This window comes from Neoarius graeffei, chromosome 18 (genome assembly GCF_027579695.1).
Source record: "Neoarius graeffei isolate fNeoGra1 chromosome 18, fNeoGra1.pri, whole genome shotgun sequence".
NCBI classification, from domain to species: Eukaryota; Metazoa; Chordata; class Actinopteri; order Siluriformes; family Ariidae; genus Neoarius; species Neoarius graeffei.
The window spans coordinates 18,987,778-19,005,383 of NC_083586.1; the positions used below are offsets into that span (position 1 = coordinate 18,987,778).

General features: G+C 45.8%; 1 protein-coding gene across 4 annotated transcripts in view; it reads left to right on the forward strand.

The window, feature by feature from the left end:
• The window catches only part of pard3ba (par-3 family cell polarity regulator beta a), a 251,789-nt gene that overhangs the window by 122,799 nt on the left and 111,384 nt on the right, over positions 1–17,606 (forward strand). For all 4 annotated transcript variants that reach the window (XM_060898493.1, XM_060898494.1, XM_060898496.1 and 1 more), the window contains 5 exons: positions 902–1,326; positions 2,590–2,729; positions 3,788–3,916; positions 15,981–16,166; positions 17,393–17,566. In XM_060898493.1, the coding sequence (XP_060754476.1) occupies positions 902–1,326; positions 2,590–2,729; positions 3,788–3,916; positions 15,981–16,166; positions 17,393–17,566 (1,054 nt within the window). The remainder of the gene's footprint in view (positions 1–901; positions 1,327–2,589; positions 2,730–3,787; positions 3,917–15,980; positions 16,167–17,392; positions 17,567–17,606) is intronic.

Here is a 17,606-nt window from a genome sequence, read left to right on the forward strand (position 1 = left end):
AGAGAGAGGGATGTAGAGGGACAGGGATTGGGGAGAGCGAGAGAGACACAGGGATTGGGGTGGAGAGAGAGATGGGTAGAGTGACAGGCATTCAGAGATTGGGAGAGAGGGATGTAGAGAGAGAGACACGGGGATTGGGGAGAGAGAGACATGGGGATTGGGGGAGAGAGAGAGAGAGAGCGACACGTGGGGATTGGAGAGAGAGAGAGAGAGAGAGACACGTGGGGATTGGGGAGAGACACACGTGGGGATTGGGGAGAGAGAGAGATGGGGAGAGAGAGACACGGATTGGGGAGAGAGAATGAGATGGGTAGAGAGAGAGCGAGACATGGGGATTGAGGGAGTGAGGTAGAGAGAGACATATGAGGGTTGGGGGATAGAGAGAGAGACACAGGGATTGGGGGAGAGAGACATACAGGGATTGGGGAGAGAGGTAGACAGAGAGACATACGGGGATTGGGGAGAGAGGTAGACAGAGAGAGACATACGGGGATTGGGGAGAGAGGTAGACAGAGAGACAGGGATTAGGGGGATGAGAGAGAGAGAGACACGGGGATTGGGGGAGTGAGGTAGAGAGAGTGAGACATGGGGATGGGGAGTGAGAGAGGTAGAGAGACGTATGGGGATTGGGGGAGTGAGGTAGAGACGGAGACATGGAGAGAGAGAGACAGACAGACATGGGGATTGGGGGAGTGAGGTTGAGAGAGACTTGCAGGGATTGGGGGAGAGAGAGAGAGAGAGAGGGGTTTTGAATTTTTAAACGTTTATCAAATCATTAAAAAGCGAACTATTGATTCTTTTATTCTAATACTGAGAGTGAAAGATGTGAAAGTTCTCCTCATTCTTTTTCTCCTGTTCTCTTCCCGCTCCTCTTCGCTCCTGACTGTTTTTCCCCGTGCAGGTCTCAGGAGATGTTTCGTCAGGCCATGGCGTCCTCCCTCGTGCGGTTGGAGGTCCTCCCCGTGTCCAACAAGCTCCAGTACGAGAAGAGCCTCATCAGCCAGATATTCAGTGGCTTTGACTCCGCCCACACCGCCGTCCCCAAACCGAAGAGTCCCTTAATGCTTCGCAAAGTTGAGGTCAAGCCCTCTGACCCCGCCCCTTCCTCCGCCTCCTCTTGGACGCCGCCTCCGAAAGAGGAGCCCGCTGTGAGACGCAGCCCCATCGTAGTGGAGCGTCGCGAGCAGACCCCGCCTCCTCCCGTCAGTGCCTCTCCTACACCCAGGAGTCGCAGCGAAAGCCCCGCCTCGACAGTAAACCCCGCCTTTATAGCGCTAGCAAACGCTAATAAGAAAAGCGGCAGGAAGATGATCAATTTAACAAAAGGTGACCCTCGCATCTCTCCGTCTGTCTGTCTGTCTGTTCTCACATCGTGTCAGTGTGTGTGGTCTTTTTGAGCTTTTTTTTTCCTTGCGTCTCTCTTCTTTGTTTTTTACTCCTTTATTTTCTCCTCTTTAGATTTTCTTTCCTCTTTTTTTATGCCATGTTCTCTTTCTTTTTGGAATTTTTATTCCTCTCATTTTATTTGCTCTTTTTTTTGGTCATGTCTCTGATTTTTTTTTTTCCTTATTTGTCATCTGTTTTCTTTTTTGATTTCTTTTGTCAAGTCTTTTCTCATCTCCTGTGGCATTCTCTTTTCTTTTCATATTGTTTCTTTCTCTCCACTCCTCCTCTCCTGTGATTGACAGCTGCTCCAGGTGTTAAACTTTAATGAGAGTCAGTCAGATGCTCTGTTCGGAGACGGGATTTCATCATTTGCCGTCTTTAGTATGCTGGAGCTCTTTCTATCCGGCGTAACATCTTTCAGTCGTGACTGGGTGGGGTGGGGTGGGGGGCACAGAGCGAGAGAGAGAGAGAGAGAGACTGTGAGCTTCAATAATCACGTGCACACGTGAAGAGGGCGGAGTCCCACTCATCACCGTATTTGTGCCTTCCTCGCCGTGTCTCTCTCCTCCTGCTGTTCCTCCTCTTCTGTCTCTCCCTCCATCCACCTCCCTTCACTGAGTGACGTGCTGGCGTGTGAAATTAAAGCTCAGACTCGCGTAATCCTCACAAGGAAGCGTTTATTAGCGAGGTTTTGAGGAGAGCCGACACGCTCCCGTTCCCTAAACGCACCGGGGTTCTGTGGTCCAGCTCTCGGACGCCTGCCGGGTCACGGACACGTTAAAGGCGTGTCCTCGTTTTGCACAAGGCCAGGTCACAGCGATACGAGAGAAAATCATAAGAGATGGAGAAAAAAAAGTGGCTTCATGAAAGAAAAGTTTCCCTCAGAACAGAACTCGGACTCAAAATGGCGGCTCACAGCACCAACAGTCCGCGTGCCTTTACGAGTCGTCTTTGTACCGAGGCAGCTTTTTGTAGCACTTTCCGATGCGCGGTTTCTCAGGAAGCTAGGTTTGTTTGTTTTTTCCCCGGTTAACTTTGAGTGAGCGAGGGAGCAGCTGCTTTTGTATCTGCTGTCGTTCTTTCATGAAATAAAACATTGTTAGCGTTGGCAGTTTGCGTGGTGGTGTCAGGAACTAAGTTTTGAATGTAACTGGAAAGTTATTTCCTGACAGCACCAGCAGTGTGTTGTGTTGCGTCCCGCAGGTCCGGAAGGTCTCGGCTTCACCGTGGTGACCAGAGACTCTGCCGTTCACGGGCCTGGACCCATCCTGGTGAAGAGCATCCTGCCCCGTGGCGCTGCTGTGAGAGACGGGCGCCTGCAGTCTGGGGACCGCATCCTCCAGGTGTTCACCTGTTTCTTCACCTCCATCAGCTGGGAACAGTCTTCAGGCCTCTTTTATTACTTACTTAGATTTATCAGTCTCTCTTTTTTTCCCTTTGTTTTTTTTTTGTTCATTTCTTCTTTCTATTTATTTATCTTTTTATCTACTTGTCTGCATGTTTCTGTTTCTTGTTGGAAGGAAATAGAGAAACACATCCTCCCTCCCTTCATTCTATACCTTCCTTCCTTCCTTCCTTTGTTCCATCCTTGTATCCATTCATCCTTCCTTTCGATCCTTCCTTCCTCCCTCCCTTCATTCTATCCGTCCTTCCTTCCATTCATCCTCCCTTCCATCCTGCCTCCCTCCCTTCATCCATCCTCCCTCCTTTCATCCATCCTCCCTCCCTCCATCCATCCTTGCTCCCTCCCTCCATCCTCCCTCCCTCCCTTCCTCCTTCCTTCCTCCCTTCATCCTTCCTTCCTTCCTTCCTTCCTTCCTTCCTTCCTCCCTTCATCCATCCTTCCTTCCTCCCTTCATCCATCCTTCCTTCATCCATCCTTCCTTCCTTCCTTCCTTCCTTCCTTCCTTCCTTCCTCCCTCCCTCCCTCCATCCATCCATCCTTCCTTCCTTCATCCCTCCCTTCATCCATCCATCCATCCTTCCTTCCTTCATCCCTCCCTTCATCCATCCATCCTTCCTTCCTTCATCCATCCTTCCTTCCCCCCTCCCTTCATCCATCCTTCCTTCCTCCCCTCCCTTCATCCATCCTTCCTTCCTCCCTCCCTTCATCCATTCTTCCTTCCTCCCTCCCTTCATCCATCCATCCATCCATCCATCCTCCCTCCCTCCATCCATCCTTCCTCCCTTCATCTATCCTCCCTCCCTCCCTTCATCCATCCTCCCTTCATTCTATCCTTCCTTCCTCCCTCCCTCCCTCCCTCCCTCTCTCCCTTCATTCTATCCTTCAGGTCAAGATTTTCGGATGAGTTTCATTTCATATAAACATGTTGCAGCTGACATTTGAGTAAATAAGCATGACACTGTGTGTGTGTGTGTGTGTGCGCGTGTGCGCGCGTAGGTAAACGGAGTGGAGATCAGCGGTTACAGACAGGAGGAACTGGTTGCAATGTTGCGCAGCACCAAACAGGGAGAGACCGTCTCACTGTTAGTGACCAGACAAGAGGAACCGTTCTTACCTCGGGAACTGGTCAGTCTGTCCGTTTCTCAGCTGGTCAGTCTGTCTCTTTCTTGGTCTGTCTGTCCACCTGTGTGTCTAATATCTGTCCATTTCTGGGTCTGTTTCTCTCTATCATTTTCGTTGCCCTACCTTAAATCCATATGTCTGTCCATCTCTCTCATTATTTCATTAATTCCTTGCTTTGTGACGTTATCTCTACCTTTCTCTCAATTTTTTAAAAAATCTCCCACTTTTTATTCTTGAAGCTGATGACATCGTCACAGCTACTTCATCTTGGAGGAACGAACACACACACACCCCTGACCTCCATCTGTTGATTCAGCGGCTGGCAGGAAGTCCTTGTGGACGGCCAGCTGTTTGACAGGAAGTGGCAGGGTGCTCTGGTGCTCCACCTTTCCCACATGTTGGTGCAAGTGCCTTGTGCCGGAGTGTGTTTTCTCTCCCTCTCCCCCCCTCTCCTTTCACTTCACCCCTCCATCCCGCAGCTCAGGAAGCGAGTGCTCCATCCCGTCATTGTGTCTCTGTCTATCTGCAGTTCATTTACACCGCACTGTCAGCACATCAAACACTCGGGGTCGCTAATAAACATGGCAAACGCACGCTAATCTCGCGGCTCACCTGCATTACTTCCTGTGTTCCACGTGTGATGGGCTGTAATAAAGCTGTGTGTGTTGTACAGCTCGTCACGGAGTCAGCCCAAAGAGATACACACATTATACAGAGCACACATGCACACCACTGTAATACTATAATGCACTCTACACACTACATATTACTTCATATTGATGCATACTACAGACTACATACTGCATACTACACAATGCATACTACATATTCATATTAATACATGCTACATATTACATACTACATACTCATACATGCTATGTTACTGCATACTACACAATACATACCATATATTCATATCAATACATACTACATATTACAGACTGTATACTACACAATACATATTACTTCATTACTATTCATATAATGCATACTACATATGAGACTGTATACTACATATTACTTTATACTATACATGTTACATACTACACACTACATATACTAATGCATGCTGTATATTACATACTGTATACTCCACAATCCATACTACATATTGCACACTGTATACTACATACTGAACATTACATACGACTCCATACTGAACACGCACTACATACAGTGGTGCTTGAAAGTTTGCGAGCCCTTTAGAATTTTCTATATTTGTGCATAAATATGACCTAAAACATCATCAGATTTTCACACAAGTCCTAAAAGTAGATAAAGAGAACCCAGTTAAACAAATGAGACAAAAATATTATACTTGGTCATTTATTTATTGAGGAAAATGATCCAATGTTACATATCTGTGAGTGGCAAAAGTATGTGAACGTCTAGGATTAGCAGTTAATTTGAAGGTGAAATTCGAGTCAGGTGTTTTCAATCAATGGGATGACAATCAGGTGTGAGTGGGCACCCTGTTTTATTTAAAGAACAGGGATCTATCAAAGTCTGATCTTCACAACACATGTTTGTGGAAGTGTATCATGGCACGAACAAAGGAGATTTCTGAGGACCTCCGAAAAAGCGTTGTTGATGCTCATCAGGCTGGAAAAGGTTGCAAAACCATCTCTGAAGAGTTTGGACTCCACCAATCCACAGTCAGACAGATTGTGTACAAATGGAGGAAATTCAAGACCATTGTTCCCCTCCCCAGGAGTGGTCGACCAACCAAGATCACTCCAAGAGCGAGGCGTGTAATAGTTGGTGAGGTCACCAAGGACCCCAGGGTAACTTCTAAGCAACTGAAGGCTTCTCTCACATTGGCTAATGTTCATGAATCCACCATCAGGAGAACACTGAGCAACAATGGTGTGCATGGCAGGGTTGCAAGGAGAAAGCCACTGCTCTCCAAAAAGAACATTGCTGCTCGTCTGCAGTTTGCTAAAGATCACATGGACAAGCCAGAAGGCTATTGGAAAAATGTTTTGTGGACGGATGAATCCAAAATAGAACTTTTGCTTGAAATGAGAAGCGTTCTGTTTGGAGAAAGGAAAACACTGCATTCCAGCATAAGAACCTTTTTTTTTTTTTTTTAAAGATTTTTTTTGGGCTTTTTTCACCTTTATTGGCTAGGACAGTGTAGAGACAGGAAATGAGCTGGAGAGAGAGATGGGGAGGGATCGGGAAATGACCTCGGGTCGGAATTGAACCCGGGTCCCTGGATTTATGGTATGGTGCCTTAGTCGACTGAGCCACGGCGCCCCCACAGCATAAGAACCTTATCCCATCTGTGAAACATGGTGGTGGTAGTATCATGGTTTGGTCCTGTTTTGCTGCATCTGGGCCAGGACGGCTTGCCATCATTGATGGAACAATGAATTCTGAATTATACCAGCGAATTCTAAAGGAAAATGTCAGGACATCTGTCCATGAACTGAATCTCAAGAGAAGGTGGGTCATGCAGCAAGACAACGACCCTAAGCACACAAGTCGTTCTACCAAAGAATGGTTAAAGAAGAATAAAGTGAATGTTTTGGAATGGCCAAGTCAAAGTCCTGACCTTAATCCAATGGAAATGTTGTGGAAGGACCTGAAGCGAGCAGTTCATGTGAGGAAACCCACCAACATCCCAGAGTTGAAGCTGTTCTGTACGGAGGAACGGGCTAAAATTCCTCCAAGCCGGTGTGCAGGACTGATCAACAGTTACCGCAAACGTTTAGTTACAGTTATTGCTGCACAAGGGGGTCACACCAGATCCTGAAAGCAAGGGTTCACATACTTTTGCCACTCACAGATGTGTAACATTTGGATCGTTTTCCTCAATAAATAAATGACCAAGTATAATATTTTTGTCTCATTTGTTTAACTGGGTTCTCTTTATCTACTTTTAGGACTTGTGTGAAAATCTGATGATGTTTTAGGTCGTATTTATGCAGAAATATAGAAAATTCTAAAAGGTTCACAAACTTTCAAGCACCACTGTACTACTTGCTGCTTCCTACTACACATTACCTACTACCATATATTACATAACACATTGCATACTTGTGTATACGAAACCTGCATACTCATTATTTCACACTTCACACTGCACAATACACAATACATTACATGCTATATAATACATATGTTTACATATTACAAACTACATGCTGCTACTTATTGTATACTACATACTATACGTACAGGCGTAATAGTGAAGCTCAGTATAATTTATTTTTCAGAAATTAGGGGCGAGAATTTTACTTCAGTGTGTGTTATCCATCTGTCTTTATGATGATGTTGAAATCTAAAATTCATGATTGAGCAAAATTTGTATGAAAAGAAGTCAAAAAGTCCAAAGCAGTCGAGAACGTCCGAAAAATTATTACAGTAGTGTGAATCTAGTTCAGCAGTAAAAGGCCATAAATCAGTAGTGTTTTAAAGTGCAAATGTTTGCGCTATTAGATGCACGAGAGATGCTGATAATTGTGACAAATGTGACACGAGCTGTCTGTGTGTATTCATTTCCATACACAGTGGCGTGCTATCCATGTCCCCCTGCTTTAAAAGATACCCAGAGTTCTTCTGGAGGACTGTCGCTGAAACGTCTGCGGCTCGCACGTGCGAGCGTGTGTCATGGTGTTCGCAGTGACAGCAGCGCTCGCATAAGTCCTCCTAAATTGCAGTGTGTGGTTTATTTCTGTTCCAGGCTGCTGTGTGATTGACTGAAGAGCTCTGCTCTATTGAAGGTCTGTTAGAAAGGAACAGCTGCCACTTCAAAGCCACACACACACAAACACGCACACAGAGAGGAACTACAGAATCCTTTATCAGTCTTGCAAAAAAAAAAAAAAATGTTGTATGCTCGCTTGCTGGAAAAGCGTGAAACTCCACATTCAAGCAAAGCGATCCTGTGATTTTTTTTTTTTTTTCCTTCCCCGATTCGGGACAAATCGTAGCTGAAACATAACGTAGGAACGTGCAAGAGGAAGAAATTTCAGATTTGTTTGAGTGTTTTAGCGACGTGAACCGCTATATAAAGATTTAATGATGGTGTAGACATGTTGCCGCCTTGTCACACCATCTGCTCTTGATTGTTTGTGTGTGTTTCATGCCTGCGAGTGTATATATTACACCCTCGAAAAACCACCTACAAGATCTCTAAACATCTACACCCTCGACCCTTCAGATCAAATCCATTCCATGTCTGTATGTTTTCAGAACAGGAAGAATTTCTCTCCCTGTTACGTTCTGTCTTTTACTTCCTGCTGCTTTTGGGTGTGCGAATCATTACACACTTTGCGAAAAGAGCATCCTTTGTCTCTCAGACGGCCTCGCGGCCTTGTGGAAATTAGCGGACGCTTGGGAAGGAAGCCTCGCAGACGAGTTACGCCCGTCCTGGAAACAGAGACATTAGCTTGATTTAAAATGGGATTGGTGGGTTCTGTGGACTTGCTGACGGACTTACAGTTCTGTTTGTGAGCCTCTCACACTCTGGAGAGACACGAGATGGTACTAGCTGGATTTCCTGAAATTATTAAAAAACACAGAGCAGGAGACTGGTAATGTGTGACACTCTCGTTTAACGTAAATAAACCTGGGAGTATATTAGCTAGCTCGCTGAACATTCAGAAAAGGGTGAAGATATTAACCCGAGCCTTTTACTGATAGTGACAGTGTATAACGATGACCTGGAGTTCCAGAGATGGAAAAGGTATATTATATTGTTAGCTCATCCCTGTTCAAAGAATCCGAAACCCTGCACGAGCACCATTTTTGTTGCATTTGCATCACTGCGCAATCTGTTTTATATTTTAAAGTCGTATCAACAGCGATAGTGGCGAGGTCTCAGTGACTCCGGACTCTGAGCGCAGTCACGTTTTTGAGTCCTGAGGTGGTGCTGAGGTCAGCTCACATATGGCCCACAGGAAGGAGGCTTCAGGGTGTGTGGCTATTTGCTGGTTTTGGTGTCCCTGACCTTTCATCCTAATAATACGCGCGCGCGCGCACACGTCCTGTGCAGCCAGGAAGCATTTCAGCGGTGCCATAATCACTAATTTGCTCTTCCTAGTCTGTTTTTATGAAGGGTCGGACACAACATATGGACGGTTTGGTTTTGCTGCTTAATGCTCGCACGAGTGCTTGATTTAGGATAACATCAAAAGGTGTTTTCGTCTTATTCTTATTAGTAAGATATTTATACCCCTGCTCCAAAGGAGGGGGTATACTGGTTTACCTCAGTCCGTCCGTATCTCCGTCCAAAACACCCTTTTTCTCAGCAACCACAAATCATCGCCACTTGGTACCAAACTTCAGCTTGGGGTTCTATACCGTGTGTACCGTTTTCAGGTCTGTTGCACATCAACTTCCTCTTTACTGACTGAATGCATTTCCGAAACACACAGCGTGGATTTACAAAATTTTTTGTAACATTTTTCTCAACAACTACAAATCACAACTGCTTGATATTTGGTATCGAGCTTCAGCTTGGGGTTCTATACCGTGTATACCGTTTTCAGGTCTGTCACACATCGACTTCCTGTTTACCGACTGAATGTATTTACAAAATTCTTTGAATTGCCACCTTAACGTGGTGGAGGGGTTTGAGTGCCTAGGAGTTATGTTGTCAGGGCAATTGGTAGGGTCTCCCAAGGCAAACAGGTCCTCGATGAGAGGCCAGATGAAGAGTGGTTCAAAAAGGACCCTTATGAAATTAAAAATGGCTATCTGAGTATTCTCGCCCGGACCAGGGATACCAGGGCCCCACCCTGGAGCCAGGCCTGGGGGAGGGGCTCGTCGGCAAATGCCTGGTGGTCGGGCCTATATCCGTGGGGTGTCTATATCCATGGAATGCCACCTCTCTGGTGGGAAAGGAGCCTGAGCTTGTGCGTGAGGTTGAGCGGTACCGGCTAGATATAGTTGGGCTCACCTCAATGCGTAGCTTGGGCTCTGGAACCAATTTCTTGGAGAGGGGTTGGACTCTCTTCTATGCTGGAGTTGCCAAGGGTGAGCAGCGCCGGGCAGGGATGGGGCTATTGGTAGCCCCCCAGTTTGGCGCGCTAACATCAGAGTTCTCTCAGTGAATGAGAGGGTCGTTTCCCTGTGCCTGCGGGTTGGGGAACGGTCGCTGACTATCATTTGCGCTTATGTGCCAAATGGTAGTTCAGAGTATCCGGCCTTCTTGGAGTCCTTGAGTGGGGTGCTAGACAGTGCACCATGAGGGGACTCCATTGTTTTACTGGGAGACTTCAATGCTCATATGGGCAATGACAGTGAGACCTGGAGGGGTGTGATTGGGTGGAACGGCCTTCCTGATCTGAGCCCGAGTGGTGTTCAGTTGTTGGACTTTTGTGCCATGCACGATTTGGCCATAACAAACACCATGTTCGAGCATAATGGTGTCCATAAGTGCACGTGGCACGAGGACACTGTAGGCCGCAGATCGATGATTGACTTTTGTAGTTGTTTTCATTTGATCTCCGACCGTATGTCTTGGACACTCGGGTGAAGAGAGGAGCAGAGCTGTCAACTGATCACTACCTGGTGGTGAGCTGGATCAGATGGTGGGGGAGGAGACCGGACAGGCCCAAACGAGTAGTGAGGGTATGCTGGGAACGTCTGGCAGAGGCTCCTGTCTGTCGGATCTTCAACTGTCTCATCCGGCAGAGCTTCAACTGCAGACCGGGGGAGGATAGGGACATTGAGTCCGAGTGGACCATGTTCCACACCTCCATTGCTGAGGCAGCCTTGCAGAGCTGTGGCTGCAAGGTTATTGGTGCCTGTCATGGCGGTAATCCCCGAACCCGCTGGTGGACACCTGTGGTAAGTCCTATCGGGATTGGTTAGCCTGTGGGTCTCCAGAGGCAGCTGACAGATACCGACGGGCCAAGTGGAATGCGGCTCTGGCAGTCACTGAAGCAAAAACTCGGGTGTGGGAGGAGTTCAGAGAGGCCATGACTTTCGGTCGGCCTCGAAGAGATTCTGGCAAACCATCCGGCAGCTCAGGAAAGGAAAACAGTGCTCTGTCCCTACTGTTTACAGTGAGGATGGAGTGCTGTTGACCTCAACTGGGGACATCATCCAACGGTGGAAGGAATACTTTGAGGATCTCCTCAATCCCACCTTCATGTTGTCCGAGGAGGACGCAGAGTCTGAGGGTGCTTGGGAGGATTCGCCTATCACAGGGGCTGAGGTTGTCGAGGTGGTTAAAAAGCTCCTCGGTGGCCAGGCTCCGGGGGTGGATGAGATTTGTCCTGAGATCCTGAAGGCACTGGATGTTGTTGGGCTGTCTTGGCTGAAACGCCTCTTCGACCTCCACACAACGTTGGGGACAGTGCCTCTGGATTGGCAGACTGGGGTGGTAGTCCCCCTTTTTAAAAAGGGGGACCGGAGAGTGTGTTCCAACTATAGGGGGATCAAACTTCTCAGCCTCCCTGGGGAAGCCTATGCTAGGGTGCTGGAGACGAGAGTCCAGTCAATAGTCGAACCTCGGATTCAGGAGGAACAATGCGGTTTTCATCCTGGTCGTGGAACACTGGACCAGCTCTTTACCCTTGCAAGGGTACTGGAGGGTGCATGGGAGTTTGCCCAATCGGTCTACATGTTTTGTGGACCTGGAGAAGGCTAATGACCATGTCCCTTGTGGTGCCCTGTGGGGGTGCTTCGGGAGTATGGGGTTCAGGGCCCACTACTGCAGGCCATTCGGTTCCTGGATGACCGAAGCAGGAGTTTGGTTCGCATTGCTGGCAGTAAGTTGGACTCGTTCCCGGTGCATGTTGGACTCCATCAAGGCTGTCCTTTGTCACCGGTTCTGTTCATAAGTTGTTTTTTTTTTTTTTTTTTTATGGACAGAATTTCTAGGCACAGCCAAGGGGCGGAGGGTGTCTGGTTTGGTAGCATCAGGATCATGTCTCTGCTTTTTGTGGATGATGTGGTCCTGTTGGCTTCATCAATCTGTGACTTACAGCATGCGCTGGGACGGTTTGCAGCCGAGTGCGAAGCGGCTGGGATGAGGATCAGCACCTCCAAGTCTGTGGCCATGGCACTCAGCCGGAAACAGGTGGAGTGCCTACTCCAGGTCAGGGTGGAGTTGCTACCTAAAGTGGAGGAGTTTAAGTATCTCGGGGTTTTGTTCACGAATGAGAGTAAGGGGGAGCGGGAGTTGGACAGAAGGATCGGGGCAGTGTCAGCAGTGATGCGGACGCTAAACCGGTCTGTTGTAGTAAAGAGAGAGCTGAGCCAAAAGGCAAAGCTCTCAATTTACTGGTCCATCTGCATTCCCACTCTCACCTATGGTCACGAGCTATGGGTAGTGACCGAAAGAATGAGATTGCGGATAAAAGCAGTAGAAATGAGTTTTCTCCACAGGGTGGCTGGGCTCTCTTTTAAAGACAGGGTGAGAAGCTTGGTCATTCGGGAGACTCTAGAACCGTTGCTCCTCCACATCGAAAGGAGTCAGTTGAGGTGGTTTGGGCACCTTGTTAGGATGCCCCCTGGACGCCTCCCAAGGGAGGTTTTCTGGGCATGCCCCACCGGGAGGAGACCCCGGGGCAGACCCAGGACACGCTGAAGAGGTTAGATCTCTCGGCTGGCCTGAGAACGCCTCAGTATTCCCCCGGAAGAGCTGGTGGAGGTGACCGGTGGGAGAGAAGTCTGGGCTGCTCTGCTTAGGCTGCTACCTCCGTGACCCGGCTCCGGATGAGCGGTAGATGGATGGATGGCGTGGATTTTGGTGCTCTTTCAAGAAGCAAAATGCGATTTCAAAATGACAGTTTACCAGGATGCTATTTTGAAATCTCTGGGGAGAGACATGGCTCTTTACTTACTTGTTTCAGGGTTCATTATTTGTTGAAGTCAACATTCATAGTAAGTGTCTTATTCCTTCAATTGCTTGCATTCTGATATAAGCGAGAGTGGGGGGATACGCAAGTGAGCAGTAGCTACCAGTTGATCTTGTTATATTAGAGTAGACAAATCCAAATGCTCACCTTTCCACCAAACACTGGAAAAATCAAGTCTTAAATGTTGCGCAATAGGATTTTGGGAGTATTTATCGTAGAGACGTCCGTTTTAATGCATCACGATTACAAATCTATTCATAGCTTCGCATGTTAGCAGTAAAAATGTTTTTCTTCCAGCAACTTTTTTTTTTTTTTGAGATTTTGTATTTCAGGTGTCAAATCTTAAAAATGGAAACTGTAGAATCTAACGTAAGAATGTCATGTTACTTAGCACTTTGCTAATGCCTAGCTCCTTGACATCCTGCATAAAATCTCACGGTCTTTAACAATCAATCACACTGTGTACAGAGTGTGTATGTGTGATCTCTACTGGAAACATTGATCTGACCACCAGAGTTGTGCCTTAGTGCCCCCCACCCCACCACACCCCACCCCAACAACAATCAGTCCAGTCTGATACCGTCTGTGTGTGAGAATCATTATTTAACTATGCAAATTACAGGATGACACTACAATTTGTCATTTTTATCAGATTTTTTTTTTTGGATTAAATGCATTTGCCTCTTAAATTGCATTAATAAAATATCAAAACTGAACAGAAAAATGTTAGGTCAATTCTTGTTTACACTCAGCCCATACCATTTTATTGCTGCGTTGGATGAAAACTTGTAATTCAGTTTACTCCAACCTCCAACTACTTTAAAAAAAAAAAACTCTAAGGGAATGCAAAAATCCCCCTCAAGTTATGATTTTTTTTTTTTAATCACCCGATTAAATGCGAATCTGAAAAATTTGCGATTCAATCTTTTAGGCTAATATACGTGACCGGTTTTCTTGGAGTCATTTCCACTATAGCTAGAGAATTTAGTAGTCGGGCTCTGACAAGTACTAAAGGCAGTTACTAGTCCCCACTTTACATGTTGCTCTCTGTCACCTTTCACTTTATAGTATTTCCTGTCTCATTGCTATTGAATTGAATCAGATCATTAGCTTGTGAATCAAAATCGAATCGAATTGGGGCATCTGTGCTAAAACCCAGCCCTACTCAAGTTGGAAAATCAGGACAGTCTCCTCCACGCCGAGTTGACGTCTATAGCATTTCCAACATGGGCTCATGAACGCAGCATGTCTTAGTAAACGGGTTCTACTCTTAACTTTATGTGAAACCCTTCCTTATATCGAGTTCTATACAGAACCTTTAAGGGTTTGCCTCGTTGGTCAAATGGAAGTAAAACAAAAAGGGCCCACCAGTAGATTTCTTCAACATAGTTCATGCAAATTAAAGAATCATCCTGACGGCATATTTGATGTCTTCAGATTTATCTCGAATTAAAAATATATATTTTTTACTGTTTTTACCTTAGTATTAGAATAATTGGAATAGAACAGGTTTTAACAAGTGTATTGTGAATCTAAGGCCAGTTTTATTAGCTATGAATTTGTCATTTATCAACCAGAACTTCCTGATTTCGTAATTGACTTGATTTATCCCCCCCCATTTGTCTCTCATCATTTTGTTTCCACTTTTCATTTGAGACCAAAAATTTCTTACTTGTGGATCAACGACTCACCTTGAGACCCATTGACAAAAACGCAAACGTTAAGAATAAAGATAAGCGAGAATGATTTAAATTAGTGCTGTCAAGCGATTAAAATATTTAATCGCGATTAATGTCGCGACTGTCATTGTTAACTCGCGATTAATCGCAATTTAATCGCACATTTTTGTCACATAAAAAAACATTGTAATTCTCTTATCAGCATAAAGTGAATGGGCTTGCTTTGTACCAATTTTTTTTTTTTTATTGCAAAGCATAACACGTCTTGACACAGCCACTGCAAAGTGAAACCTAAGCCGAGCACCGGCGCGGGGCTAGCAAGAGAAACATGAGTGAAATGATCTCCTGTTTGAGTTAGTCTACAACTCTAATCAGAGAGACAGGTTACACAGTGACGGTAGGCTTGACATGCTTGATTATAATATAAAGTACACTATTATATTAAGTTTAAGTTGTTCGTTGATAAATATTGCATTGAATCTGATCTTTACTGTTTCAGCTCACTTAACACATTTTGTACTTTTACACTTTTTCTGCCTGTTGATGCGTCACGCTGTCCAATCAGAGGCGGCCAAATTTGCATATTACAGGAAGGATTTCTGGGATAGCATTGAGTTTACAGTTCAGAGGGATCTGGCTTCTTTAGACGCTGTCTTCTTAAAACTGAATAAATATTTAAAAAGAGCCAAATTAGCCAGTCTTTTGAACGGCTCTTTTCAAAGAACGGATCACAAAGATGCGGATCCCATCAAAGAGCCATAAATCCCATCTCTACTAGCGCGCCCTGCCCGCGCTGGTTCTTTGGGGGGAGGGGCAGAGGACTCTGGCTGTGTGGGGCGTGGCATTACAGTCTAGCTGCTATCAGTTTTCTAAGCAAAGTCTCTGTTCCAAGTTCCTGGCAGTTTCAAAAGCTAATGAAAAACCTACATCATGTCACAGAGCGTTAATCTCGCGATAAAAAAATTATCGCCGTTAAAATTGAGTCAAGTTAACGCGTTGTTAAGGCGACATTTTTGACAGCACGAATTTAAATACTTTAATGATTTAAAGACTTGATTCCCCCCCATTTGCGCCTCTTCATTTTGTTTCCACTTTTCATTTGAGACCAAAAATTTCTCACTTGTGGATCAATGACTCAGATCTTGAGACCTGTTGACAAAAATGCAAATGTTAAGAATAAAGATAAGAGGGAATGATTTTAAATACTCACACGATTCCCACACTCCCACCTTTCTAGAGGAGACTCTTAAAAAGGTTATTCTACCTTTTGAAATGGCATGCTCTCGTGATCTTTGTCTTCCTTTCATGTTCAAACAGAGCATCCCCCCTACCCCGTTTACCCTTTTCATTCTCTCCTCTCATCTCGCTTCATAAATTGATGCCTCCTTTTCCTAGCCACTGTATCCTTTTAGACATCTTACCTTTAGCACCCGTTTCATTATGAGCTGTGAAGCAAACACATTGTACGGCTCCAGAAAAGCAAATTATCATCTGCTAATTATTTTCAAATCTTGCTCATCCTTGCGAATCATTTTAATAACAATCCTCAATTATTCTTTCTGGTGTTAGAAAGGAGAGCCGTCTGGCCCGGCCCTGTATGAGGATGGTCGAGAGCACCTGATGTTCGAGATTCCTGTAAACGACTCGGGGTCAGCCGGACTCGGCCTCAGTCTGAAGGGCAACAAGTCCAGAGAGACGGGCGAGGACCTGGGCATCTTCATCAAGTCCATCATCCATGGAGGGGCTGCTTTCAAGGCAAGTCATGTTTCTTCCCGTCGCCTGCTCACATCTTCGAGCGAGATCCAAAAAAACCCACCTCTATATTTGTCATTGGTGAACATGGTATCTCAAGACCAGGCCATGCTTTTCCGTTCTTCAACCATCCAGTTTTGGTTCACGCTGTCGCTTCAGATTTCTGTTCTTAGCTGAAAGGAGTAGAACCTGATGTGGTTTTCTGCTGGTGTAGTCCATCCACCTCTCTGGTTCAGCATATTATACATTCTGAGATACTTTTCTGCTCACCATGGTTGTAAAGAGTGGTTATTTGGGCCTTCCGGACAGATATTATTGTCGCTGAACTTGTGCTGAATAAAAAAAAAAAGTCATATGACTTTGAAAATGCTGCTTAGATTTGTTGAAATTGACAACAAAATCTGAGCATACCAAAATCAGGGTGCCAGAAAATACCCTCAGACCCCAGAGGATTAACAAAAATAACATTTGTGTTTTACACACCGTGTGCTGGAACCGTATATGCGAGGGTGCCAGCCACAGTGTAGAGATCTACTGCAGCCACTTGCACTGATGGGGGAAAAAGAAACACCACACACCCAACATCAGCCTCATTAATCCTAATTAAAGTTTCAAAAGCTGCACTGATTAGCTGGAAGTGCCAAGGGAGGTTTAGCAAAACGACGACATCTCTAGAGACGGCTCCTGAAAGAAAAGCTCTTGTGGACATGCTGCGTCTGTCTCAGCATGTGTTCGTCTCTCCATTAAGGGCTTCTTCAAACAGGTTAGCACCAGTGGACACTGGTGGTCACTGACCCAGCCTAAAGGTCACTCACGACCAGAAAACGCTCAGACAATGAGAGGTCTTTTAGTGGCTCTTGGCTGCTAATCTCTTTGTGCTCGGCTCCTCCTCCTTGTCTGAGTTCTATTTCAAGAAGTGCAGCTGTGGGCCCTAATTCAATTGACTCCATTCCTCCCCCCCCACAGGCGTGTATGGTTTGTTGAATCAGAATTGAAATTATGAATGCATTAATCTTTTAAGCGCATGTGCTAATCTGAATTTCATTGTACCTGCAATGATATTCAACAGATGTAACTTTTAGCTGTTCGGTTTCATTTGCCATATCGATTACATTGGGATGCTTTTCATTCATTTCTAGTGTAACGTATCAAAAATACCGTGGTATATCAAATGTCCGTTGACTGGAGGAAAGTATATTCCTACTAATCCCACCTCTTTCTCCAACCAGGATGGGAACTTGTGCGTGAACGACCAGCTCGTGGCTGTCAATGGCGAATCCCTTCTCGGCCGATCCAACAACGATGCCATGGAGACCTTGAGACGTTCTATGTCCATGGAAGGGAGCCAGCGAGGAACCATCCAGTTAGTTATCCTCCGAGCTATGGAGCAATCCCCTGCCCAGGTACGCCCAGTCCCATTTGCTGATCTCTACCCTCAGGTCC